Source organism: Carassius gibelio, chromosome A3 (assembly GCF_023724105.1).
Source record: "Carassius gibelio isolate Cgi1373 ecotype wild population from Czech Republic chromosome A3, carGib1.2-hapl.c, whole genome shotgun sequence".
Taxonomy (NCBI): domain Eukaryota; kingdom Metazoa; phylum Chordata; class Actinopteri; order Cypriniformes; family Cyprinidae; genus Carassius; species Carassius gibelio.
Window position 1 is genome coordinate 8,629,218 of NC_068373.1, and position 25,358 is coordinate 8,654,575.

The following is a 25,358-nucleotide window of genomic DNA, read 5'->3' on the forward strand; positions in this document are numbered from 1 at the left end:
TTGTTTTAAATAATTAGATTCATTTGTCCATTTATAAATATATTTATTTAAATTTCTGTGTTTTCTATTTTTTTTATAGCATCACTGATATGAACAATATTGTTAATACCAAAAATATATTATGTTTCAAACAAGAAAGTATGCATTTATTTGAAAATTGTATTTATTTTAAGAAGAAATTCAAGATTATCTAATTTTTCATTTTGGAAGTACTAGTTAGTATAAATTTAAGAAAAGAATTTTACGTTTTCAACTTAATATTTCCCTGAATATACGGAGACGTTTAATTTGGGACATGAAATTAATGTAATGCGTAACAGGAAAGACTACACAAATGGTATGAATCAACCATTAAGAAAAATCGGTTCAGAAAACAAACATCACGACATGAACATATGAACCAACACAGAAGGTGAATTCCCCATGAAATTGAGTTTAATAGAGTTTAAAAAATAAGGCTATGATGCAGTTTTAGCAAACTTTTGACAAGAAAAACATAATAATGACAGACTGTGGTGCACAAGCAGTCCAGTCAAATTTAAGGGATACAGTGACAAAACACACACACAACCACCCAAAAAGGTGGCGATAAACAGTAGAACTAACAAACCACATTGTACTTATTTTTAAAAAAAACCAACAACAAAAATAAAACAACATGCATAGCTTAATACAATTAACGTGTATTTCCCAAATGAGTCATGGAGGTTATACGGTCTAATACTGTCAAAATTATTATTCAGTTCCTTCAACACGAAAACATCGCTTCTTAAAGGTCTGAGATGTAAAACAAAACAATATCGTCCTTGTTCGCAAACATGTAAAAAGTTACATTCTGAACCGTAAAGTTCATTATGAAAAATAAATACTTGAATGGCAACGACAATGATAGAAAGATTCCCTTTATGTAACGGTATCAGATTTTAAAAGAAATCAAATGCGCCCAAACCAGACCCCTTTCCCCATTTACACATAAAAAGTCAAACACCATTGTTGCATATGTTTCAACAGACATCAAGGTACAATAAAAGTGTCGTACAGACCAGATACAAAAGGAGGGCAAAATCGGATTAGAATTAGAAAACTGGGACACACGATACAGACAAAAACCTACATTAATTATCAGAGATGTTTAGTGCTGAAGCAAACGAAACCAAATCTGATACAAGAAATACGAATCATTTATTATACAATCCCAGTCAATTTTTTTTTTATTAACATTATTTTGTCCATTGCTAAGAGAATCACAGAACATTGAAAAGCCTTGGCAATGCAAAATATTCAACAACTAGGCTGTTTAGTGTTTGTTATTTGTTCTGTGTTTCATCCTTTGGTGAAAGGGGCAGAGGCAGACCATCTCAACTGCTGTAAACCGGGTCTGTGTACTGTTTGTGTGTTCGGTACGGTCTTTAAAGTGCCAGCAAGCTTTAGCGCGAAGGATTTCTAGAGCTCCGGGGCTCGGTGTAGGAATGATACAGGACTCATGCAAACACACGCGCACAGCATGCCGTAAAGATGCTGAGACACCGCTCACCAGATAGCAAATAAAATAGCTCTCCGAGTCTCTATATACATGAACTTCACAATGCTACCACTGCCATAGTGCAAAGAGAAACGTCTGATCAATTCTGTGAAGAACAAAAAAACACAAAAATGTATCTTAAGCAGCTAACATAAAAAAAAACTAATGTCCCTAAAATTATGTGCTGTAAACTCTTAAAGGAATAGTTGACCCAAAAATTAAAATTTGCTGAAAAATTGTAGTCATCCTCTGGCAATCCAAGATGTAGATGAGACTATGAAATGTTTGGACTCCCATTCTGACGGCACCCATTCACAAGTGATGCAATGCTAAGTTTCTCCAGATCTGTTCTGATGAAGAAACAAATGCATTTACATCTTGGAAGACCTGAGGGTGAGCACATTTTTAGCAAATCTTATTTTTGGGTGACCGATTTCGTTATAAAACTCTCAGCATGGGATTTTATCATAGCTGCGGACGGAGTTCAAGTCGTGGTTTGGTTCCTTCATTCCATCTCTTTTCTGTCAATGGCAGATTCATCTAAAACAATACAATTAAATAAACATCCAAGCACAAATATCAGAAGTCGTTGTGACGTAGTATTAAGAACAGCACTATTAATACTAATATTAATGTCTGTATTAAGAACAGTTGTAAAATAATAAGCCCGTGTGAGTTCTCCGTTGAACCTGCAGCTGTGATTTAGCAGTCACTCACTACCTGAAGCAACCTGCCAGACTATAACATAACTGCGCTCAGGTTTGGCAGGAGCCGACTGCAGCTTTAAAGTGTGTTCGGCTGATTCCTCATCTTCATCTCGTCCCAAACCACCGTCCTCATCACCTAAGAGAGACAAAGAAAGCAATAACATTAAGCAACACAACTGTTTTCAGCATTGATGATAGTATTAGTTTCAGCATATTGGAGTGATTTCTGAAGGATCATGTGACACTGAGGCTCTTACCGATCCTGAAGTCGATGTAGCCCTCTCCTCCGCTCATGATGAGCATGCTCTTGCCGTCTGAGCTCTCGGTCGTAACTTCAGCTCCTGGCACAATAACCTGACCTGAAGCACAACATTAGCACATTAGCACAGATTCACACGTCACCAGTCATTATATCAAACACCGCCGCTTTAAAACAATATGCAACAGTCATCCACTGTAAGCTGTATGAGCAGAGAGTGCAATGATGGAGTAACGACAAGCTTGTGTGTGACTTGCAATGCCTTCTTTTCTTAATTTTTGTTTTGTTAAGAAAACAAATCTCGATATTATTCATCAAAGATGCTACTCCTCATTCTTGCAATTCAAGACGCTCACCATCACGGTATCAAGGACAAGGCTGACAAATGGTGGTTTACCAGAAGACATTCTTTCATCTATTTCTACAAATACATTTTTTGTTTGTTTGGTTTTTCACCATTTTTCTCTATCTATCTATCTCAGCTCTATAAGCTGTTCCAAACATGTACAAGTCTTCTTTTTCTGATGCGTGGTACCAAACGGTTGCTGGTCCCCTTTGACTTAGATAATATTAGGTTTGGAACAACATGAAGGTGAGTAAATGATGACATGACATATATATATATATATTTTATTTATTTTTTTTCTTTGCACGAACTATCCTTTTAATGTTCGTCTGTTAATGTCACCCTGCTCCCGATGTCATAATGCAACCTACAAAAGCATGCACTTTACTAAACAGGACAAATCCTGGAGTTGACTCCATCGATCATGAGGCTTCCCAACAGTCTCTATAATCAATACTGAGTTACTATGTATTACCTGGAACTGTAGCAAAGAATTTAACAGCGTCTCTGTGGCCGTGGAAGCAGAGCTGAGCGTGTGCCATAGAGCAGTACGGTACGTATGAGCCCGTCACCGCACCATCCACAGTGTCGTCATACACTCGCACCGTCCCACCGGGACGACAGGCGATCGCTCCTACACTCTTATGAGCTGCTGGGGAAGGAAAAAGATGATGTTTAACCACAAGCATCTAAAGCGTTTAATAGAGCACCAACGGCATAGTTCGTATCTTGCAGAGCAAATGGCTACTAAAATTCAACTGCAACATTTCTGGGATACAGTCATTAATATTAAAGTGTTAAAAGCTCATTTTAGTTGGATGCAGATTCAGTGCTGATCAGCCCAGAAAGATGGAAAAGAAGTTGTGAGAGGGGTAGATCTGAGAGGAACTTAGAACTTGTTGGTGAAATACTGAACAAAGCGGAGCATGATGCAGCAAACAAGCAAAGGCAAAGCGGGTTTGTCTCAGAATTAGCCTGCTGCCCACAGTGTGTTTCCCACTCACCCCTCTGACCTAGATATCCACACTGACCCACAGCTACAGAGACAGGAGACGAGGATGACCAGAAGAAGGAAGACAGGAAAGAGAAGTGGCCCAAGAGACTGAAACTAATGTTGCCTTCTACATCATATACTGATGAACAGCATGTTTGTGTGTGTGTGTTAGTGGCTTACAGTCTGATAAAGGGATGGAGATGATGACACCATTTCCAGTTCCCACCCACAGCCGGTTACAGGAAACCATTAGAGCCGTGATCCTCACAAAAGAGAAGCCCAGTTTTCCTGTTCCTGTTAAAGACAAGAGGAAGTGCTTTCAGTCTATTTATTCATAACCATAATATAAAAGAGGTCAAATCTTGGAATTGAATGTAATTTTTCGACATACTGTACACTAACATTCAAAAGTTAGCACTTTTCTTTTTAAAGAAACTGATACTTTTATTTAAAAAGAATAAGTTAATGTGAAGATATTTATTATGTTAAAAAAAAATTCTATTTTAAATAAACGCTGTTCTCTTGAACTTTATATTCAACAAAGTCTCCTGAAAACAAATGGCTTGTGATTTCCAAAATAAAATGTTAAGCCGTTTTCAACATTGATTGAAAAACATATATAAATAGAAAACAATTATTTTAAAGTGTAATAATAAAAACTTACAGGTCCTTCTCAAAAAATTTGTATATTGTGATAAAAGTTCATTATTTTCAATAATGTAATGATAAAAATTAAACTTTCATATATTTCAGATTCATTGCACACCAACTGAAATATTTCAGGTCTTTTATTGTTTTAATACTGATTTTAATAGCTCATGAAAACCCAAAATTCCTATCTCAAAAAATTAGCATATCGTGAAAATGTTCTCTAAACGAGCTATTAACCTAATCATCTGAATCAACTAATTAACTCTAAACACCTGCAAAAGATTCCTGAGGCTTTTAAAAACTCCCAGCCTGGTTCACTACTCAAAACCGCAATCATGGGTAAGACTGCCGACCTGACTGCTGTCCAGAAGGCCATCATTGACACTCTCAAGCGAGAGCGTAAGACACAGAAAGTCATTTCTGAACGAATAGGCTGTTCCCAGAGTGCTGTATCAAGGCACCTCAGTGGGAAGTCTGTGGGAAGGAAAAAGTGTGGCAAAAAACGAGAAGAGGTGACCGGACCCTGAGGAAGATTGTGGAGAAGGACAGATTCCAGACCTTGAGGGACCTGCGGAAGCAGTGGACTGAGTCTGGAGTAGAAACATCCAGAGCCACTGTGCACAGGCGTGTGCAGGAAATGGGCTACAGAGAAGCAGCACTGGACTGTTGCTCAGTGGTCCAAAATACTTTTTTCGGATGAAAGCAAATTTTGCATGTCATTCGGAAATCAAGGTGCCAGAGTCTGGAGGAAGACTGGGGAGAAGGAAATGCCAAAATGCCTGACGTCCAGTGTCAAGTACCCACAGTCAGTGATGGTCTGGGGTGCCATGTCAGCTGCTGGTGTCGGTCCACTGTGTTTTATCAAGGGCAGGGTCAATGCAGCTAGTTATCAGGAGATTTTGGAGCACTTCATGCTTCCATCTGCTGAAAAGCTTTATTTCAGCATGACCTGGCACCTGCTCACAGTGCCAAAACCACTGGTAAATGGTTTACTGACCATGGTATTACTGTGCTCAATTGGCCTGCCAACTCTCCTGACCTGAACCCCATAGAGAATCTGTGGGATATTGTGAAGAGAAAGTTGAGAGACGCAAGACCCAACACTCTGGATGAGCTTAAGGCCGCTATCGAAGCATCCTGGGCCTCCATAACACCTCAGCAGTGCCACAGGCTGATTGCCTCCATGCCACGCCACACTGAAGCAGTCATTTCTGCAAAAGGATTCCCGAACAAGTATTGAGTGCATAACTGAACATAATTATTCGAAGGTTGACTTTATTTTGTATTAAAAACACTTTTCTTTTATTGGTCGGATGAAATATGCTAATTTTTTGAGACAGGCATTTTGGGTTTTCATGAGCTGTATGCCAAAATCATCAGTATTAAAACAATAAAAGACCTGAAACATTTCAGTTGGTGTGCAATGAATCTAAAATATAAGAAAGTTAAATTTTTATCATTACATTATGGAAAATAATGAACTTTTATCACAATATGCTAATTTTTTTAGAAGGACCTGTATATATAAAACTTTTAAAAATGTTACCGACTCCAAACATTCAAAGGACAATATACATATTATACAATACAAGTTTATTTATATAGCACATTTAAAAACCAATGGTGTTGACCAAAGTGCTTTAAAGGGCTATAAGTCATCGACAATAATGACACAGAATTTAAGCACTAGAGAAACACCAAAAGTAAGATATAAATAAAAATAATCAAATAGAGGAGAACAGCTAGTTACACAAAAAAATGAATGCCAATATGAGTCAAGGGATAATGAAAGCCAAGGGAAAAAAAAGAAGTAAATTTTCAAGGCAGATTTAAAAGTTGAAAAGGTTATGGCGGATCTAATGTAGGCTGGAAGGCTATTCCATAACTTAGGACCGATGGCCCCAAATGCGCAATCACCCCTGTTTTTAAGTTTGGCTCTAGGAACATATAGTAAATAAGAGTTCCTAGATCTAAGTGATCTAGACTGAGAAGGTGGATGGTTCTGCAAAGACTTAAAAACAAATAACAAAACTTTGAAATCAATTCTAGACCGGTAACCAATGAAGCGAAATCAGAACTGGTGTAATTTTGAGAAGCCGGGCTGCGGCATTTTGAACTAACTGGAAGCGCGTCACAGGTCTGTGAGGCACCAATGTACAAAGAGTTACAATAGTCTCGATGAGACGTTACAAATGCATGCATGGCAGTTTCAAGATTCTTACCAGAAAAAAGGGGCTTAACCTTTGCTAAAAGACGAAGATGATTGATAGAACAAAACCTAACCACAGCACAAATCTGCTTATCAAATTTAAGACTGTTATCCAGCAAAACCCCCAGATTCCGAACACAGGTGGTACTGTAAGGTAACAGGGTATCGAGATCAATATCATGAGTGCTGTGATCATTTGAAACAAACAAGATAATTTATCTTGCTCTCATTAAGACCTAAGTTAAGTTTGAGTTCGTCTTAGCACTCAAATATAGGCTTAAAGGCAAGCTTATCATCATGCTTTATTGGCAGATAAATTTATGTCGTCAGTATACAGATGAAAAGATACACCATATCTAGATAAAATAGAACCCAACAGTAACGTGTAGAGATTAAACAGTAGCGGGCCAAGAATAGAGCCCTGAGGGATACCAGAACTTAGCTGTTTATTAGAGGAAGAATGGTGCTCGAGGCAGATAGAATAACTCCTATTTGATAAATATGAGCAAAACCATTGGAGCACCGTACCTTGTAGGCACTCACATGATAAGAGAATGTTGTGATCAACCAGGTCAAATGCAGAGTTAAGGTCTAGCAAGACCAAAGCCGCAGACTGCCCAGTATCAGTGGTATTATGTGTTCCACAGAAGAAAGTAAGTGAAATGAGGGGGATGTTGAAGATAATTGACAATTTTTATGAACTAATCCCCTAAATTGAGCAAATTCCCTCTTACAGCTGTGCAGTTATAGATCATTTGATGTTAAGGTTCATTCAGGATAATTGGGCCATTTTCCCCAGGCAAAAAGTGTACCAATTTACCTGAATTCATCCTATATGCTATTCATCTAGTCAAAGTTAGCATTACCCACCTTTCGTTTAATTCAATTAACTTCCATATTGCAGAGAAATGAAGAGGCACGTTGATCTGCCAGTTGCGGGTCTTTAGTGCTGTGAACTCTGCTCATATGTTTGCATAATGATGCATTTAAAAGTTAATGACCAAATGCATCATTATAAAAGTGCACACGGATAACAAAATATAAAATAAAATTTCATCAGGTTAGACATTGATTATCACTCAAACACCTTTCTCTACCTCTCTGTTGGTCTCGCGGTATCCACCATGTTTTATTTGTCTCCTTTTTTTATGCATGTTTGTAGATCTAATCGAATCCTTGTCCAATGAGCAATGGGTCATCAATCTGCACTAATACTCGTACTCATTTCAACACTACATTTTGGGACATACTAATTCTATTTAGGATTGATAGAATGCGAATTGCGACACAGCAACACACAGTCAATACAGGTATCTAAGGCTGGCGCTTCTTTCACGTCTCTCATATCTCACCACTGAGCTATCGCTCTTTTCTTCAAACACAACTACTATCATATTGTGCCTCTGTTGCTGACTGTATTTACTGCAAAATAGGCTTGAAGTAGTATTGTTAAAAGTGTTTGTCTTGTTGCTAAAAAGTATTGCTAATTAACGAAAAGTGTTTGTCTTGTTGGTAGAACAACTGTTTTGTAAGCTATAAACGATTTAAGATAACAAACAGGTAAGATCTTAAAATGCTTTCTTAAATAAAAGCTGTGTAACTAGTAATACGACTGTACATTATGCCTCAAACAACAAAAGGCTGTGAGCCTAGAAGTTCAGACAAGATTAATAAGAACTGTTTTTTTCTTTGTTGAAGCTTTGCGTTTAAAGAGCTATTAAAATAGCTCAACTCAAAGCAGTATTTTGTGTCTAATTATTTGTAGCCATGCAATAAGCAGGATAATGTACATCCAGCCAGTTATTACGGTTATTATCATCACAGAATAAACCCCTTCAGGCAGAAGAAGGAATAAATTAATATTCTCACCTAACATTTTGCTGACATAAGGCTCAATGTCCACGTCCTGGAGATGCTGGAAGGTGTGAGCGTGGAAGAGGCGGAGGGTGGAGTCTAGCCGGATTGACACCCAGATACCGTCACCCACCCAGGCCAGCTGACGCACCTGACTCTCCTTACGCGGGTGGGCATCGAAAGACTTCTGTTTCACACAAAGAAAAAATAAATAATATCACAAGCAAGTTCAGAAAATTCTTTTTAACCAATACTGCATCCAACACATTTCTCAAAAATGAAAACATAATTCTGAACCTCTATTTTCATAGCTCTGGGCTGAATCACGTAGATCTTGTTCCTGTAGCCGCACCACACTTTATCATGCACAATGGTCATGCAGCGGATCGAGTGATGCGGCCGGCCGAGGTCCAAGAGGTGGTAGTTGGTTAAATCCCACTGGCTGTCTGTAGAAAAGTAGAACGAGGGAGCTTTTAGCAACTAAACCTCAAATTGAGAAGAGAATCTGAATTATTAGTAAACTAACAGTGTCTTACCAAGACCTCTGTGAAAGATGGCCAGTGTACCGTCAGTCAGAGCCACCAAAACACGGCCTTTCACATGTCTGAGTAGAGAAATAAGGTTAAATGTCACCTGAAAACTGAATGAAAGTGCTACTGGGGAAAAAAAAAAAAATTGTATAGCTAAAAAGCAAAATTCACAAATCACTCCAAAAGTTACACTATATTGCTGAATTAATAATGTCACTTTCAACTTACACAATGTTCAAGATGGAATCCTTCAGCCTGACGGCGTGAAGACACTTCCTCCATCGAGCGACCGATGAGTGCACGTATAAACTACACAAAAGACATTTGCAAGTGACAAATGTTAAACTCTCAGATTGTTAAATCATTAATGTTGTGATAGAGTGTACATTAAACAGCTCTCCAAATGATTTCTCAATGCGGTGCAGTCTCTATACTGTAGATCTTGGTCAAAGTACACTACATTTAATTTGGCACGTGTTAATTGTTCAGCTGAGTTTTTTATATTTCTTGATTCTGGTTTAATGAGTCATTAATTTACAAGCATCCAAAAAAAGCATGTCCAATTAACTGAATTTATAAAACGAACAATTTAATAATTATGACAACTGGTAGTTAAATTAGTTTTCTCCAAATTATTTGTTGCTCACAAAACGTTTCTAAATTCTGTTTTATAATTTTTTTTTTTTTCACCAGAAACAGTGGAAAAAATTATTAATCAAATTCATTTTTAACTTAAAAAATCAGCCTTTTAAAATGTAATCATCTGAAAACAGAACAATTGGTTTAAAATAAAACATTGGATTTAAAAATAATAATAATTATTATTATTATCAAATAAAGTGCAGAATATTTTTATGTTTTTCATAAATTTAAATACTTATTTAAATTCTTGTTTGGATGATGTCCCTTAAAAAACAGGTCAATGTATTATTATTATTAAAGTGGAGAAGTGGATTTTACTGCATATAAGTGATACATTTACATCAAGTGTTTATTTTGGCAGAGCAAGGTCTGGAGATGAAGTTCATGTAGAGTTCCTTCACATCGTGAGACGACAGATGCTGAAAACACCATGAGCGTCACGCATGCTTGAGTATGTGTAGTAAATGAAACCGTGCCATTCATTCACTCACACAGAGACACGCAGAACAGCCAGACTGGATGTTTAAATGAAGTCACAGACACAAGGCCACATCTCAGTTTGAATGTAATTAACTATGCAGCCCTACTCCTGATTTAATCTGCCATTTTCACATCATGGAAAACATACGGCTTTTTTGTTGTGAGTGTGTTTGTGTATTAGCGTGCGTGTCTCTCACCAGCCGTCCTGAGCCCCTAGCCACATGGTAGGCAGTGCGCTGCTCATCCGCTGGGTCTCTTCTTCCTCCAGATTTGTCTTTTCGCCTGCTGAGGCCGTATCGTGCCTGTCCTGATCAGACTCCCTGACAACGAAAACAACCAAGGATGAGTTCTCATCCAAATCTGGATATAGATCAACAGTGATAAAGTGACTCACCTGTGGTTATCGCTCCCTGCTGAAGCCCCAGAAGACTCTGTTCCCAGCGGGTCTGTAAACACGTGCTCCGTGTAGATCCCTGGCTGGCTGGTGTCCTGTCCCGGGCTCTCCTGGTCTTCCTCAGTGGCCTCCGTAGCCTCCTCCGCTGCAGGGACCCCGTCTTCACTGGGAGCTCTGGAAAGATCTACAACAGAGGAACTTCTGTCACGTTTCCTTTTAAGCCCTATAAAGCCTAGTGTATCATATCGGAGAAGCAGGTTTCTGGGTCCTTACATGGCCAACACTTGAAAGATGTGTCGTCTGGTTGATTGAGGTTTATATTTTATTAGCAAGTAAAAGCATTTCTAGTATCATTCGAAAAGCATCCATCTTCACGTTGTCTTTTTGATGTGAAATCTTTACTGATGTTTTTAAGCATTAATGACTTTTATATTGTTAATATTGTAATATTTCAAGAAGAACACTTGATGGATCGAAGCAAAGGTTTACTTGATTATCAATACAGACCAAAAGTTTGGAAACATTACTATTTTTAATGTTTTTTAAAGAAGTTTCTTCTGCTCATCAAGCCTGCATTTATTTGACCAAAAATACAGAAAAACATTTAATATTGTGAAATATTATTACAACTTAAAATAATTGTTTTTAAATGTATTATACTTTAGTTATCATTTATTTCTGTGATGCAAAGCTGAATTTTTAGGATCATTATCACATGATCCTTTAGAAATCATTCTAATATAATGATTCATTATCAAAGTTGGAAACAGTTCTGCTGCTTCATATTTTTTCAGAACATGTGATACTTTTTTAGGATACTTTGATGAATAAAAAGTAAAAAAAAAGAAAGAAAAAAAAGAAGCTATGTTTTTAATTTTGTAATAACAATATACACTACTGGTCAGTAATTTGGGATACGTAAGTATTTTTCTTTTTTTTATAAAATCAATACTTTTATTCAGCAAGGATTTGTTAAATTGATAAAAAGTGATAGTAAAGAAAATATAATATTAGAATTTTCTTCATCAAATATATTAGCCAGCAGAACTGTTTCCAACACTCATAATAAATCAGAATATTAGAATGATTTCTAAATGATCATGTGATCGACTGATGTTACATGTGACACTGAAGAATGGAGTAATGATGCTGAAAATTCAGCTTTGCATCACAGGAATAATTTTTTTTTTTTTTAAGTATATTCAAATAGAAAACTATTATTTTAAGTTGTAATAATATTTCACAATATTTCTGTTTTTTCTGTATTTTTGATCAAATAAATGCAGGCTTGATGAGCAGAAGAAACTTCTTTCAAAAACTTGAAAAATAGTAATGTTTCCAAACTTTGGGTCTGTGATGAAAAAATATATATATATTTTTGTAATAAAAATAAATATATAAATACATATATAAATGTATAAAATGAGATACAGCAGGTTTTTGAGGAACATTTATTATTCTCTCAACCATCACTGTATTGCATTCCATGTTTTGCCCCACAATAAAAACTACAGAGCTTTGTTTATAAAACTAAGCATTTAAATAGCATATTACTAAGATATATTAATGGACAATAAATAGTGATAACATTTCAAGTCCTCTGTTACTCACTGGAAAACATTACAGGATTTAATCTTACTTTTTGTACATATAAATATCAGCAACAGTTTTGGCATCTGTCTATGCAATCTGAATCAGTTTTTTCCCATTGAAGTATGAGATGTGAATTTTTAATTCCATTTTGTTCAAATTCAGTTTTTCGGACTATAACTTCACCTATCAGAACTAACAACAGCTTATCCAAACATATAGTCTGAACTACTGCTTCTATAAAAACTTATCAAAACATATCTTTAATTCACAGTGAGGTTTAAGTCCGTTCTTACCACTTCCTCTGGCCGGACTCTGTTCTGCTGAGCGTTGGGTGGTCCCTGTGCTGCCCGTCTGAGAGCCTGTGCTGGACTCTTCAACACTGCAGCCCACCGCTGACACGTCACTCAACACCCCCTCACTGCCCTGAGAGCTGCCACTGGCCAATAAAGCGTCTGGCCCCGCCTCCGGGTCCTGAGGGATCTCCTCCCCTGCAGGACAGTCTGTCTCCAAGACTCCTGGAGATCACAATACACTACCTGAACAACATGACTGAACTCATTTAGAGCTCATGCTATAGTCATTAGCTTCTTAGACGTTAATTGTATTAATGATGTGAATCATTTCTCCACTCCCATTTCCATCAACCCCAAACGTGTGACAACAAAGGCTAGTGTACATTTACAGACACTACTGGCTTCGCCACATCATACTTACCACTGCATACACTCCTGCAGAACTGCAAGCAACAAAACATGTGCACTTACTTCAAGCTCAATTTCTACTGAAACAAATATATTGTCTCTGGTGTCATGTGACTAATGATGCTAAAAGGCTATCTAAGAGCCATTAACAATGATGTACAATGAGTTATATGTTCCTATTCGATTACTAAACAACAGGTTTGGGATTATCTAGTGATTTTTCATGAAATTTTGAAGGGGGTTCCAGTACAATGTAATCTTTTGGAAACACAATGTGCCCCAGGTTTACATTAATTTCACATTTACATAATTCCTCCATGTTTTTCTTGAGACAAGGTTACAGTATTTACAGTATAAACCCAGAAACTTGTCATTTATTTCACTTCTTATGTTTATTTTGTAGTTCTCTGCCAGATACATGTTTAAAATGTTGGAAAGGTCTTTTAGAGTTATAATTACAAAAATGATAAAATGTTTTTATTGATTGGTTTCATAAAAAAAAAGTGCAAATGTAACATTAACCTTCAAATTGTGCAAATTGAATCTGCTAATTGAAAATACATTTAATGTAAATGAAACAATTTCGCAAATTCGCCAAACTGCAACAGAAAAAGTTTGTGTTTTTCCACTTGTGTTTCTTTCAGCCATGCCACGCACTTTTCTGAAGCGGTTCTCTGTGTGGTTTCTGTCAAGATACATGCATACGCTTCCTTTGAATAAATATAGCCAAAATCCATTGCCATCGCGAGAGGCAAAAGGTTACTTTTTAGTTGCCGTCATTTCGCAATATAAAAACATTTATAAAATATAATGGAAACGCTCCTACTATAAGAACTAAACTGAGGTTTAAGCCCAATTTCAACAAACAAATACTTTTTTACTCCATTTATTCATCCGGACACTAGTTTGGTTTGAGTTGGCTCTTTTAAAGATTGAAAACGGCGTAACTACTTCTACTGAAATCAAAGCGTGGTCTCTCCGTTTTGTTTTGTTTTTCCTGGATGTCTTAGCAGCATCAATACGAGACGTCCTCAAGAAATGTATACCTGGTACGCTGGCGATGCACAGCACACGCGAGTTACAGACATAGAAGCTGTCCAGCAGGTCATCGGGTCGTGTCACATCCATGATCATCACCTTTGTGGAGGAGTGAGTGCTCGTACAGATCCAAACACGACTGGACATCTCCACGTGCACCGTCTGCTCCCGCTCCTGCTCCTGTCAACACACACAGCATCACCAACACCGGACATGTTAACCCATGAGACTCCCTTTATTTTGTTCGTCAAGATCTCTTGCATCAAAACTAGTCTTTATTTAGTCTAGTTGGAACGTTTTGCACGCTCTCTCTGAATTATAGGTTTGTGCCACTGTGCATTTCTGTATGTATATAGCTTTAATGTGTAAACGACCTTTATTATTATCAGTATTTTATCGTGAAACATTGAAAAGGGTGTTAATATGCTAATGAGCTCATACTGGTGTGTTGTTGTTGATCTACATCAAGCTCTTTTACGTCAAACATGGCACCTTTAGCAGTTTCGAGCACTCTTTTACCGTAGGCTCCTGCTCCAGCTGATCTAGGCTGCTCTGAGAGCCTTTCGTCTGTTTGGGGGCGTCCGTTTCCCCCGTGGACTCTTCACCAGAGACGCCAGAGCTTCCCTCACATGAGCGTCCACCTGAGAGGTTCACTCCAGCGGCACACAGGAGCTGCGCAGGGATATCAGAGGCCGAATTCACACGGACTGAGACTTCAGAAACGTAGGTGTATGTTCTTAACAAACAAAACGACTGAAGTACGCTGATTTCACTTGTGATTTTAATTCATTCGTCTTTCTTCACCTTCATAGAAGCATCTTTCTGCTCCAGTGGCCTGAGACACACAGGAACAGGAAGGTTTATTTTGTTCTCCGCTTGGCCACCATTAGCAACCTATAAAGAACAGGATAGAAATAATAATTTTATTAAAAGTAGAGAATGTGGAATTATTAAATATAATGTAGCAAATGGTTCTTAAAAGAAAGATAACACTATAATTACAGATATATTTATAAATAAAATCAGAAACTATGATTACAAAGCAGTAGCACTGATTTTAAATATAATTCTGAACTTACAAAATATAAATAAATAATACAATATTATATATATATATATATATATATATATATATATATATATATCATCTGCATTCTGCATCACAGAAATAAATGATAATTTAAAGCATAATACATTTAAAAACAATTATTTTAAATTGTAATAATATATCACAATATTACAGTTTTTTCTGTATTTTTGATCAAATAAATGCCGGCTTGATGAGCAGAAGAAACTTCTTTAAAAACATTAAAAATAGTAATGTTTCCAAACTTTTGGTCTGTACTGTATATACATAAACATACACACATACAAAAAAAAATCATTTTATATAAAAAAATCATATGCACATAACAGCACTATGATTTGCTTGAATGTTGTAATAAACACATTATAGTTCTGGACCTCCAAAATCAAATCAAATTTAATTGTGCCTTGTATTTGCCCGGGAGACTCCAGCCGTGTGCTGTGACCCTGCCGTCCTCCTTCTGAACGTGGGCTTTCACGTGCTGGTATTGAGCGCGCTTCTGCTCCCGGCGGGACAGGGACCCACTCGAGTCCACCCTGATGGAAGAGGAGGGCATTAAAGCATGATGAACTGTGTCATACCAGTTAACACACAACAAGATCGTCATATTCTAGATTTATATGGCTTTCAACAGATGGGTCATGACCCACCAAAATATGTAAATAAAAAATATGGCATTTTGGTTTCACTGTAGTTTTGTTGCTGTATTTGTTTGCCTCTTGATGCACAAATAAAAAAATATTTAACTTTTAAAAATATGTTTGACAAGGTTAAATAGAAGACTTACTCTTCTTTGAGGAAGTCGAACGTTTTGGACTTCTCTCTTGGGAACTGGGAGAAGGTGTTGCTCTTTTTCATGATGCTGGGTTGGTTGTACTTGACGCTGGAGGGTACAGCTCTCGCTGTGCTGCCGGACGTTGAAGAACTGGAGGAACTGAACAGGCGACTGAAGCTGAAACGGGACACACAGGACGACAGGTGTGAAGAGACCGAGCTCACGTGCGTGATCTGTGTGACTAACGTTTGAGATAAGGCTCTCACAATTGCCTGATGCTTGACCTCTTCTTCTCTGCACCTTCAGAGTTTTCCCGTGACGCTCTGTGGAAACACAAGACACAGCACTGTTGGAGAGCCCAGAGCATGTCTTCATGTACCGGAGTGGGCTTTTAGGGTTCAACAGCCAGAAAAACTGCTCTACTTTCTTGTTTCAATTAGTTTAGAGAACAGGACTCAAGCGGAACATAAAAAAGATGGTCTGGTCAGACACCGAAGACAGCAGATATAAACAGGCTGCCGTCTGAAAAAAAGACAGAGATGTTAAATTGGAGCTATCCTTTGTTTACCGGATCATTTCCGTCCACCTGACGGCCTCCTGCAGCTCCATCAGTCTCTCCTTGTACTGGTTTCGCTCCATCAGGACTCGAGCCATCTCCACCCGCGTGAACCTCCTCCTCTGAGCTGTGGGCACATCGCTCTGCGGACACCCACCGGACGAGGAGACCATGTTACAAACACCATTTGGGCCTAACAGTTATTCTTTCAACATGTCTTAGTCACTGCGTGCTGTTTTAAAAAGACTACTGTAATATGGTGAACTAGTACATTAACAGTTCGCCTAAGAATGTATTCTGAATATGCTTTAGAGAGTAAGAGCAACATTTTCTTATATTTATTGCGGTACTAAAATATTAATACTTACCTCATCTTCTTCTTTATTATTGTTCTGTTTGATCACCTCTGCCTCTGCTTTCACTCTGTGTTATGAAATATTCTTATAAGTCCCACATTTTCAGTGCACTTGTACAGTTCAGTTACAAATTTATCTACAGTCCATGCAGCTCATGAAAAAGATGCACATTAATGTGATAACCACCTGAATAAGTCATGTTTGATTCATCCTAAAACTCGGCTACTACCACATCATAACTAGATCTTGAACAACTGCATATGAATGCAGCCTTTTGGTGTTTCTTTGTATTATTTGGATGCAACAATGACTCACTTTTTGAGTTCCTCCTCCAGCTCCTTGTTTTTCTCCTCTAGTTTGGCTTTGGCCAGCAAAACCGCATCCATCTCCCCCCGAAGAACATCCTTCTCACAGGAGAGCTCGTCCACACGGGCGATCAGATCGTTCTTCACCACGTTCAATGCATTTCTGCAAACACAAACAGTGCGCCGTCAACAACAATGCAACACACCACAGCAAATAAACTGTAAAAAGCTACAATATTTCTCACTTTGTCTCAAGCAGCTGCACATTTTCCTGAATGAGATTCTCCACCTCACGACCCATGCCTGAAGGATACAACACATAATGCTAAATTACAGTACAGCCAAGGCAAACTGACGATTAAAGCACAAGGTTGGAGATGAGTTTTTAATGCCCTGTGTTTTCGGGTTAGACAGGCCACTGAATGATCTTAAAGGACAGACTTGGGTGTGAAAGTGCATGCACTGTGTGTGTTTGACAGAGAGACAGACACATGGAGAGTGAAACAGGAATGGATGAGCTGTGAGGTGAGAGTTAACCAAGAGATGCTATAAAGAGTGGACAGACTGCTAACAGCAAAAACTAGGCCCACACGACAAAACAAAGCTCATCACAAACAGGTTTTCTATGAGCTGAGGAGGCCAATACTTCTATAAAAAAAGTGCACAGTGTCATTAACACAAACACTAAACCCCATAATGGTGACACATGATACTGAAATGATGCAAAAACATTAATGTAACAACTTCTGGGGCACGTTTCACAAAGGAGGTTTAGTGAAAACTCTGAGTATGTTAACCCTGAAATGAGGGAAACTCTAGGTTTTCTGTTTCAGAATGGGAGGTTTGTCAAACCTGAGAAAGCGGGGTAAGTCAAGCCGGTTTCTGAAAGAAAGCTAACTTATACTGAGAATGATTTTTAGAACGATATCTTTATCGCTATCTTTATAGATATCGGCCTTGGTGTAAACAGGCCTTAACACCATCATTGTGCTCTACATCATGTTATAGTAGAGGGAAAAGTTCATATCATGTTGCTGCCACAAGGTTGTCACTATATGCTACTGTATGATACAGTTAAAGAGGAAAGTATGGGGAAGTGTGAGGAACGAGTGAAAGATCCAGATGCAAAAATGATGCTAAATGAAACACAAGCAAAGGTTCTCTGACGGAAAGAAGCAAGGATGTCATACACACCAGAGTACTCCACTGCGGTTAGAGGAAACAACAGGACGAGAGGGAGAGGAGAGAGAAATCTGGGTCAGTTCAACATGCAGAACAGAGCATCATGGGACTGTGCCACCATCACAGAGCTCATCTCATTATGATGGCAAATGGCACATACAGCATTTAAAGGAATAGTTCACCTAAAAACGAAAATATGCTCACCCTCAGGATATGCAAGATGTAGAGGAGTTTGATTCTTCACCAGAACAGATTTTGACAAATGTAGCATTGCATCACTTGCTCACTAATGTATACTCTGCAGTGAATGGGTGCCGTCAGAATGAGAGTCCAAACAGCTGATAAAAACATCACAATAATCCACAAGACTTGAGTGCATCAGTATCTTGTAAAGTGAAAAGAAACAAATCCATCAAGACGTTTTTAACTTTAAACCATTGCTTCTGGCCAAAAAAAAAAACATAATCCTTAATAACCATCAATATCCACGGACATATTTCTTTTAATCTGTGTTGGACCATTTTCACTTGTAAACAGTGCTTGACCTGTGCATATTTCTCTCCTGATTCAGACAAGATTACTTCTTTACTTTATAAAGAAATATTACAGATAGAAGACTCTTTCCGCAAACAACGGTTTGAAGTTAAAAACACCTTGATGATGGATTTGTTATTATTAACATGCAGCTTTTCACTTCACAAGATGTTAACTGATGGACTGGAGTTGTGTGGATTATTGTGATGTGTTTATCAGCTGTTTGGACTCTCATTCTGACGGCACCCATTCACTGCAGAGGATCCACTGGTGAGCAAGTGATGAAAAGCTAAATTTCTCCAAATCTGTTCTGATGAAGAAACAAACTCACCTACATCTTGGATCATCTACAGCTAAATCTACTCATATTTCACTGCTGGTTATATGTGCTCTATATAATTGTGTATGTGACAAAAAAAAATTATAATAATCTTGGATTGGTCTGAGGGTGAACTATTCCTTTGTTTTTTATTAAAATCATGCTCAAGTAAAAGTTATGTTTTTCCCTTCATAATATCTGAAAATGAACAGCAACAAACGTACCCAACAGATCTGCTCCTTCATCCACGTCTCCAATCAAACCCGTGCCTGCTGACGACACTTCTTCAAAGAGAGACTCTGTATTTCGGTCGAATGCCATGTTCTCAATCCCTCGGGTCGGGGTGCTTCAACACATCAGCAACAAGCAGGTTACATCATTCAATACATCATTAAGGATCTGATACTTTAATATGAGAGAGTAAAACTACAGTTACTCAGTTCAGTTCAAAGACTAAACCGTATTTCTGGACATTACCTTGAACCTTTATATCCGAGGTCCATGTCCAGCTCTGGTGTGGACTCAATAATGGCCTCAACATCAGACTTCTCATTATCAGCCAGACCTGAATAATCAAAATGGACAATTACCTGTTTATCGTCATTTAAAATGTGTTCTGCAATACGTATGAGTGGGTGAAACTGGTCTTTTCCACTCATACACTTTGACAATAAGGTAGTCACAGTCAAAAAGCATTACAGGTAGTGCAACAGTTACATTGAAACAATTCACTATATGGTTTGCTAAAGCTTAGCATGCCGTTTTAGAGGCGTTTTTGCACTGTATTGCATTGACTTACATTCAAAATTTTTGGGGTCAGTACATTTCTTTTAAGAAATTAATATTTTATTCAGCAGAGAGGCATTAAGTGTTTGAAGGTGAAGTTATTATAAAACATTTCTAAGTAAATGCTGTTCGTTTGAACTTTCTAATCAAAGAATCCTGAAAAAAAAGGGATAGGAATAAATTCACAGGAATAAATTACTTCTTAAAATCAAACAGAAAAGTAAAAATATTTCACAATATTACGGTTTTACTGTCTCTGACCAAATAAATGTAGCATATCGTACCGACCCCAGTCATTTAAAGCTGTAACTCTTTTCATGCACAGTAAAAGAGCGTCTAACCCGCAGAGACGCTCCTGGTCCCTGGAACAGCCTGGACCTCTGTGTTCTTCCACAATCCCTCTCCATCCTCTCGGTGCGAGTCCAGAGCCAGATCAGAGGCCGTGGTGGACATGGGAGTCACAGACTTTGAGCCGCCCTGGCTGAGGTCAGACAGCTCATCCTGAAATCATTCAACACACAACGCTCATTACCTGAAGGTCAGAGGTCACAGCTCAGGGACAGAGGAGAGGAAGCAACATGAGGGCTTGGGATATTCACTTAAACCCACTAACTGATGTGAGACCAGTGGGCACACAAACACACACAGGACAGACACATTGAAATATATAATGGATAATAAGCTGACATTGCTGGTGTCAAATAATAACTAGACTAATCGGTGTCAGTACAGGCTAAAAGGTTTTAAAATAGAACAAACACAAAAAAAGGGCAAACACTTGACAGCTCACTGATGCAACTGTAAGCGTACATGATACAAAAACAACAACAAAACATCAGAGAACAGCAATTAGGACACCAAAAGATTTAGATTGACTGATACGGATTAGTTTTTTCAAGTGCCTGATAATTAAAATCTTGCGATATTAGTAATAATATTTTTTTTAAAGTTACAATTTCTGCTTTTCAACACAAAAATACAATGAAATGCATGTTATGCCGTTATATTAAAGGTACAGGTTGTAGGACCTGCCACTAGAGGGAGCACTACCAAAACAATAACAATCGTGTGGTTTGATGACGCTAAGAAGGAGCGTGGAATGATGGGATTTGTTGTCCTCTACCCAACCGCTGACAGCCATCAATCAGACGGAAAGATAAATCATGGAGTTAAAACGAGTTCAATGATTTGCGCGAGTAGATTACATACAAAGTCAATTCAAAGCCACGATCAGACTATGGATCAGACGCATCCTCGCGCAGGTTTAGAGACGCAATGCCCCGTGTTTGTTGTGTATGCCCCATAATACTAATCTTGTTGATCGTTATAATAGCATATGTTTTCTGTAAAGATACGAATCAAAATAACTCACCTGACGAGTAAAACACAAGCAAGATCGGCATCTCTTTCTAGTCGAACTTTGCCGCGAACCTACTTCCGCATTTGTCCACAAAACTGTTGTCATGTGGTTTCTACGTCAGTAAAGGCGGTAACAAAGGGTAACTAACGTCATTAGATTAATAGTCATGCTACATGCTCCGATACAGTAGGTGGCGGTATGCACCTGATAAGCCATGGTTGCAATCTGCCATAAAACTAAGAAGAAGAACTAACATCATTGACAGGCGACTGCACTGCCCCGTGTCACTGTTTAAAAAGGAAATTTTCTCATGATTTACAAGTAGTTGAAAACATTAGAGATATTGTTAGTAATCAGCTGGACAAAATATATAACAGTAGCCTAGTGGTTTTTGGATATTTTACTGCAAATATCTTACAAATTGTACCTTTAATGCAAAGCCGTTTTGTATCTTTGCTGTCTGATTATCAGGATACACATTTAAAAATATGTATACGTTTATAATTTAATCAAACAAACAATATATTAAATAAAGTGATATAGACTATATACGATTTATACCGATACAGGAGAGAAGAAATATATAATCCAAACCAATTATCAGTCAGTCCAATAAAAAAAAAAAACTACAACAAAAACACACTGCAACACACAGAGATGTACACAACACACCCCAAACAACAATGCAAATATAATTTACGCTGATGAAATAAGTTAAAAACACTGCTGTAAATGCAACACAATAGAAATGAATGCAGTCGTTTATAGAAAAGAAGAAAAACTGTAAAAGCCTAGTGTTGGGGGTATTTATACTGTAGAGAAATATTAACCTACTAAAACTGAGTAAACACTTTATCCAAAATAATGCAAAACTAACCCAACTTTAATTAGAAGTAAAAAGGATAACATTTCTTTTAAAAGTAACATTCCCCAACACTGGTTAAACCTAATGTATAACCACAACAAGTGTTAAACTAAAGAAGTGACACTGTCAGCAATCATTTTGATGTTAGAAATGTGCAAATGAAGAATGAAATCTAAGACAGCGTGAAACTGAAATCACATGTGGTGAAAGCTAAATGAACAGCATGCATTATCCTAAATAGTTGTGCATTTCTCTGTGTTAACATGCTCTATTTAATTAGCATTTATTATTAATCTAGACTTTCTATGTCTGTGTAGTTGCATGCAGTTAAGACACCAAACAACCTTCGGTAAAAAAAAAAATGTTTGACTATTAAAGGACAACAGTGATTTGCACGACACACAGTCTGCTGCCACATAGCCTTGCTACCTTGCAGTCGTTTGCCAGTGAGTCCCAAGTTTCCAGAACATCCTTACCATCCCTTTTCTTTGGAGCGTCCTCCGCCTCCAACTGCTTGGACAAGAAAATTGGGATGGTGCATCTTATATTTGTTTGAAACACATAACACCGTAGCGCTCGCATGTGTTTGTGCTGCGATCAGGTGGGTGGGAGAACACAACTCTAACATAACATTATTATGCATGAGAACATTTAAAGCAGCGATGCACAGAAGAGAGCTTCAGATTCGTAGATAATGCTGCCATGTTTCATGCAGGACAACGTGGATGTCGAAGCATCAAATCAGCTCGTGTGAATGATGGACCCTTGATGGACCCTTTTCACATGACGCACTTCCACACTTATTAACATTGTGAAGTTTTGTATATTTTCACCTATTTATTAAAAAACTAAATGTTAAGTTAGTTTATAAAACTATACCATGTTACACTGGCATTTCATTTCAGAAAACTAGTTAATGCTGCTGCGTTTCTAATACAATGGCGGAGGAAGTTGACCTTCTTCTCTCTCCCAACCACTGTAATGTTTATTTATTTCCTCTTTTGGAAAGTCACAGAAACACCATCATGGATTAATTGGTGAAAAGGGTCCATTTGACGTTCTTAAATTGAACATCAGTAAGCACTGAATCGAGTCCAAACCATTTTTTTTTTTTTTTTTAAATGAACTGCTATATATTTTTCAGAATTACTGCATATTACACATGTTATCTAAACATCCTCACAACAAGCTCATCACAGCCTATCTTAAAGCATAGGTCAAATAAATGATGTTAATACAGTAACTTAACCCTGTAGTCATTTAACTGCATCGCAAACCCTAAAATCTGATTTGAACCTGTATTCTGGTAGCAAATTTGGTAAAATGGGTCATTGCAGATGTTGCAGGATGCTTGAAAAAGCATTATCACTGTCTACATCTGTCAACCAACCACTGCTCATGTTTTCTTCCCAATCCACCAGCAAACATGTATTGTCACAAAAACAAATCCTGTTTGTTTCATGCGCACCCAACCAAGACATCAAATGTGTGTATGTATGACCTGGACATCAGTCTCAGTAGATGTTGTTGTAAAGTCGTACCTTGAGGCTGGCGTTGGAGCGCTGATGACTGAGGTTATTGAATCTCCAGCCCTCCGTCCCAGGAGCCTCGACTCTGGTCTGGATGTCAGGCGTCAGTGAAGTGCCACCGCCGGACAAGGGGAAGATTCCCAGAGACAGGGGCCGCTCTTTCCTGTTTAATGAGAGAAAGAAGTTCAAAAATCTGATACAAACTTGTAACCTGCAAACATGTATTACTACTAATGTGTGTAATCAACATTTTTCAATTTCTATAAACAATCATGCAAAAGTACTGTTTAGAACAACTACATGGCGTCTGTTTGTTTTTAGCACAGATTAGAGGACTAATGTTTGTATGGAGCCAAAAGAGTCTCAATAAAGATAAATGCACACACTACATTCACATATGCACACACATGATTCATAAATACACACACAGGATACACAAATGCGCACAAAATTTACAAATGCACACACAAAATTTAAAAAGCACAGAAGATTCACAAATGCACACAAAATTCAGAAATACACACACAATTCAGAAATGCAAACAACATTTACAAATGCACTCAAGATTCACAAATGCACAGGACAAGATTCAGAAATGTATTTCTGATGCACACACACATATATCTTGATTTACAAACTGCTTGCGGTCTGTGAACTTCACTACATTTGCACTACACAAATGCCTTTTTAAAACAGGGAATGATCAGCAATATGTTTGTCCTACCGGACTCGGCCAATTGTTCCTGTGTCAGAGGCGTCTCCTCCCGTCTGCTGCATCCGGATCCGTTCCACATGCTCCATGTAGTTGTGGATCATCTGAAGAACAACTGACCTTATTAACTGGCCTTATAGAGCTCCAGGTAGATACTAGAGCTAAATGTGGGCTGTCTATTCATTCAAAAGTAGTTTGAGGTTGCTAAGATTCTTGAAAGAAGTATTTTATGCTCACCAAGCCTGCATTTATTTGATCAAAGACATTAATATTGTGAAATGTTCTTAAAATAACCCTAGTATTTGAATATATTGTAAAGTGCCATTTATTCCTGTGATGAAAAGCTGAATTTCCAGAATCATTACTTCAGTCTTCAGCGTCACACGATCCTTCACGAAAATCATTCTGATGTGATGATTTGCTGCTCCAGAAACATTTCTGATCATTATGTCGTGCTGCTTCATATTTTTGTGGAAACCGTGACATTTTTTTTCAGGATTGTTTGATTTTCAGTGTTTATTTGAAATAAAAATCTATTTGTACCATTGGCTTTACAGTCACGTTTGATCATTTGTATTCATTCTTGCTGAATAACAGTAATAATTTATTTAATAAGAAATCTTCAAACCCCAAACTTTTGTAAAATAAAGACGTTTTAATTCACTGTTTGATTAATATATAAAATGGTTTTTACTCACTCACACACAAAATTTCAGTGTGTACAAGGCCTTTGTGATTTAAATGGTGTTGAATTATCTCTCTCTCTTACCTCTGTATGCCGCAGATGAAGGGAGTTATACTCGCGCTTGAGTTCAGCCTCTCGCTCCTCTAATCGACTTACTGAGAAAAGAATAATAATATTAAAGAAATTAAGCAGGATTAAAGAGTCAGTATTTCAGAATTGTATTTCCATCCACAAGTGCTTAAAATGTTTAAAATAACCGTTTTATAAAAGCAATAAGTCCCGAAAAGCCATGGTTTACATTGAATTTATAACAGCTAAGGGGGTTTTTAGGCACTCCGCTTCGGGTTCTTAGGGCTTAATTTAACAATCAACTGCTTTTAAAGACAA

The 25,358-nt window shown here is 37.7% G+C and overlaps 1 protein-coding gene across 7 annotated transcripts in view; it reads right to left on the minus strand.

The window, feature by feature from the left end:
- Window positions 1–413: 413 nt before the first annotated feature.
- Window positions 414–25,358, minus strand: part of LOC127941238 (C-Jun-amino-terminal kinase-interacting protein 4) — a 39,107-nt gene continuing 14,162 nt past the window's right edge. Inside the window, exons 3-32 of one of the 7 annotated variants that reach the window (XM_052536190.1) lie at window positions 25,056–25,126; window positions 24,299–24,390; window positions 23,587–23,737; window positions 22,475–22,555; window positions 20,162–20,321; window positions 19,512–19,599; window positions 19,259–19,380; window positions 18,194–18,205; window positions 17,245–17,302; window positions 17,010–17,162; window positions 16,707–16,761; window positions 16,351–16,481; window positions 16,049–16,105; window positions 15,795–15,959; window positions 15,414–15,543; window positions 14,725–14,814; window positions 14,440–14,592; window positions 13,929–14,100; window positions 12,475–12,696; window positions 10,589–10,772; window positions 10,392–10,514; window positions 9,301–9,381; window positions 9,079–9,146; window positions 8,840–8,988; window positions 8,558–8,729; window positions 4,009–4,122; window positions 3,839–3,871; window positions 3,310–3,486; window positions 2,487–2,588; window positions 414–2,365 (exon numbers count right to left, since the gene is read on the minus strand). In XM_052536190.1, coding sequence (XP_052392150.1) covers window positions 2,232–2,365; window positions 2,487–2,588; window positions 3,310–3,486; window positions 3,839–3,871; window positions 4,009–4,122; window positions 8,558–8,729; window positions 8,840–8,988; window positions 9,079–9,146; window positions 9,301–9,381; window positions 10,392–10,514; window positions 10,589–10,772; window positions 12,475–12,696; window positions 13,929–14,100; window positions 14,440–14,592; window positions 14,725–14,814; window positions 15,414–15,543; window positions 15,795–15,959; window positions 16,049–16,105; window positions 16,351–16,481; window positions 16,707–16,761; window positions 17,010–17,162; window positions 17,245–17,302; window positions 18,194–18,205; window positions 19,259–19,380; window positions 19,512–19,599; window positions 20,162–20,321; window positions 22,475–22,555; window positions 23,587–23,737; window positions 24,299–24,390; window positions 25,056–25,126 — 3,500 coding nt within the window. In that variant the 3' untranslated portion in view covers window positions 414–2,231. Of the gene's footprint in view, window positions 2,366–2,486; window positions 2,589–3,298; window positions 3,487–3,838; window positions 3,872–4,008; window positions 4,123–8,557; window positions 8,730–8,839; window positions 8,989–9,078; window positions 9,147–9,300; window positions 9,382–10,391; window positions 10,515–10,588; window positions 10,773–12,474; window positions 12,697–13,928; window positions 14,101–14,439; window positions 14,593–14,724; window positions 14,815–15,413; window positions 15,544–15,794; window positions 15,960–16,048; window positions 16,106–16,350; window positions 16,482–16,706; window positions 16,762–17,009; window positions 17,163–17,244; window positions 17,303–18,193; window positions 18,206–19,258; window positions 19,381–19,511; window positions 19,600–20,161; window positions 20,322–22,474; window positions 22,556–23,586; window positions 23,738–24,298; window positions 24,391–25,055; window positions 25,127–25,358 lie in introns of those variants that run through there. The other 6 variants (XM_052536193.1, XM_052536191.1, XM_052536192.1 and 3 more) reach the window with 6 other exon arrangements.